At 44.4% G+C, this 2,830-nt stretch overlaps 1 protein-coding gene across 1 annotated transcript; it reads left to right on the top strand.

The window, feature by feature from the left end:
- The first annotated feature begins 265 nt into the window (after positions 1-265).
- LOC113040144 (Krueppel-like factor 2) lies at positions 266-2,440 on the top strand. The gene is made up of 3 exons (XM_026198424.1): positions 266-630; positions 1,040-1,952; positions 2,077-2,440. The coding sequence occupies exons 1-3, from the start codon at positions 559-561 to the stop codon at positions 2,250-2,252; spliced, it is 1,161 nt and encodes a 386-aa protein (XP_026054209.1). The 5' UTR covers positions 266-558; the 3' UTR covers positions 2,253-2,440.
- Positions 2,441-2,830: the final 390 nt, after the last annotated feature.

Genomic DNA, 2,830 nt, shown 5'->3' with positions numbered 1-2,830 from the left:
CATTGTTAATAAGCAATCATGCCCAATGCAATAATCCCCTTTGTTATACGCGTCTCGAGGGCTCCTAGTGGCGCGCGCAATTGGTTTCGACAGTTTTCATCTTTAAACAACGTGTTAATGATGTGTGTTTTTCTCCCATTCTTCTCCTCAAAAGGTAGGAGGGAGAGAGGAGGGATCTCTCGCATCATGTTGTACTCGTTTAACTCGCTTTTTACCGAGGGGGCGTGGAGTGACTCCGGTGATTTAAAGAAGAGCCCGTGCGCTCTCACCATCCAAGACGAAAGGCGCACACGCCGGAGAGCAGCAGCTTTATACCGGGGCTAAAATTAGGGACGGATAGTGCGTATTTCCTCCGCTTCGTACAATTGGTCCAGCTTCTACTGCCGTGATATTTATACGATCTTAAGGTCTTCCAGCACTCATACTTGCTGCATGAGTGTGAAACACAAGAGTGTGAAAGCAGAAACCGAGTTGTAGTACACTACAACAAGTTTCTTGGAGGGATATTGCAACCGGTCCCTGGTCTTTAAAGATTTTATTTCACGGGGACAACTGGAAATGGCTTCGAGTGGAACCATTTTACCGTCTATTTCCACATTTTCGGCACAGAGGGAAAAATGCTGGGAAAACGTGAGTATTTCGTTTTTTTATAATTTTATAATTTTTATTTTTACTTGTGATTACGCAGTTCTTTACTGTTAGAAGTATGTATTATATAGGCTACACATTTCAACAGAGTTTGTAAACTATTTAGCAAAGTTATATTTCAAGTTTGTCAGTGCGCTAAATGTAAATAAATCGCATTCGAAGACGTAATCATAGTAACAACTGCTTTATCGTCATTATATAATTATTGTTATCATTTAGCATGTTGAATTTGGATTTACACAAGTGTTAGTGATTACAAGCGTTAGTTAAAAGCATATTTGAGTTGTTTAACAGTTTTACTAGGGGCACTAAAATATATAAATATATTTTTATGAACTTCAAAAATGTATGAAACAATACAAGTGAGATTAATCAGTCGGTTTCATTGCAGAGGTGGAAGGAGGAACTGGACAGGTCCATGCATCTCAGCTGCACAGCTGACATATCAAGCATGGACAACCTCAGAGGAGCAACAGATGATGAAGATCTCGATAAATATCTGGATCTGGAGTTTATTCTGGCCAACACTGCAGGTTCGGATCATCTCGGGCTTGGAATGGGAGGCGACTACAGGATGCAAGAGTCCAGAAACATGTACAATCCGACGGTGGCCCCCACCGCATACCCAGTGCACGACATCAACCCGTCACCTCCACCGTACACCACCAGCCTCATGGCAGAGCTTCTGCAGTCTGACGTAGACACCTACTGCCAACCGTCTCAACTGCCCAATAACATCCAGGGAAGATTCCTAGTCAGGTCTAACTTTCCCAGTCAGGACATTTCGGAGTGTATCAAAGTGGAGCCCTGCATGGACAGTTATGGACCCGTGAGAGGAATGGTTCCCAAAGTCAAACAGGAGGGCAACGGTGCATGCATGAGGTCATATGAGCAGCCGAGACTGGCCAACTCGCCGCAGGGAGCAGGCAGCATGACCCCGCCGCAGAGCCCCGCGGAGCTCATCAACACAGACTGTCAGTCACAGATCTGCCACCCCATGACGTTCACACAAAGTTACCAGGGCAACACGGGGTTTCCCCATTCTGCACCTCCGCAGATGCAGCTGCCGTACCAAAACGCTCGTCACTTCAGCATGTGCGACGACAGACTCGGGATGCCCAGCGCCAACCAAAGAGTACTTCTGACACCACCCTCATCTCCTCTGGAGATGGACGCCAAACCAAAGAGGGGACGACGCACCTGGCCGAGGAAACGGACGGCGACTCACACGTGCACTTTTTCCGGATGCGGCAAGACCTACACCAAAAGTTCTCACTTGAAGGCGCACCACCGAACGCACACAGGTAAATAAACGTCCGTGCCACTGCAGCAACATCTGCTTCCTCATAATATGCTGACATTATAACAGATGGCTGGAAATGGATAAACATTCACATGCTTTGTGTTTTTTTTCTTGTCTTTGTTTAGGCGAGAAGCCTTACCATTGCAGTTGGGAAGGTTGCGGATGGAAGTTTGCCCGTTCTGATGAACTGACCCGTCACTTCCGCAAGCACACCGGACACCGACCCTTCCAGTGCCACCTGTGCGAGCGCGCCTTCTCCCGGTCCGACCATCTCGCCCTCCACATGAAACGCCATATGTAGGAACAGACTGAATATTTGGACTAAACGCACTGAACCGTGAACATCTCGGATGTTCAAAGCAAGCATTTTGTCTGTACCCCCCCTATTTAAAGTAGGACATTGTCAGCATGATAAAGAGGAAACATGAACTGACTTGACTCTTGCATTGTAGCTGGTTCTACACCTCATCTCTTTTCAGATTTTTTTTTTTTTTTTTTAAAGAAACAAAATATATTTTCCAAAAAAGAGCTTTACAAATGCCACAAAGTTCAACTCATGCTAGGCTGGACCTAAACCTCAAGACGGAACTGGAATCAGACAGTAAAATGTGTTTAAGTTAACATGATGTGCTACGGACATCGCGACTGTGCCTTTTAATACATGTATACATCTCACGAGTGCCATAAATACACTTGGCATTTAAATAAAAATGTATGCTATTGTTTCAAGAAATTAAAAAAATTACGTTTTATAAGACAATGTTTTTCTCTTTCAAAACTGCCTTAAAAGTTAACAAAAGGCCGTTAACTGAATGTTTGAAGTAATTTGTGCATTTATCGACATACGCATTTTTAAAAAAAATCAGGGTCTTATGGTTT

This window comes from Carassius auratus, chromosome 22 (assembly GCF_003368295.1).
Source record: "Carassius auratus strain Wakin chromosome 22, ASM336829v1, whole genome shotgun sequence".
Classification (NCBI taxonomy): Eukaryota; Metazoa; Chordata; class Actinopteri; order Cypriniformes; family Cyprinidae; genus Carassius; species Carassius auratus.
Note: the sequence above shows the minus strand (reverse complement) of the source record. Positions and strands in the feature narration are given on the sequence as shown.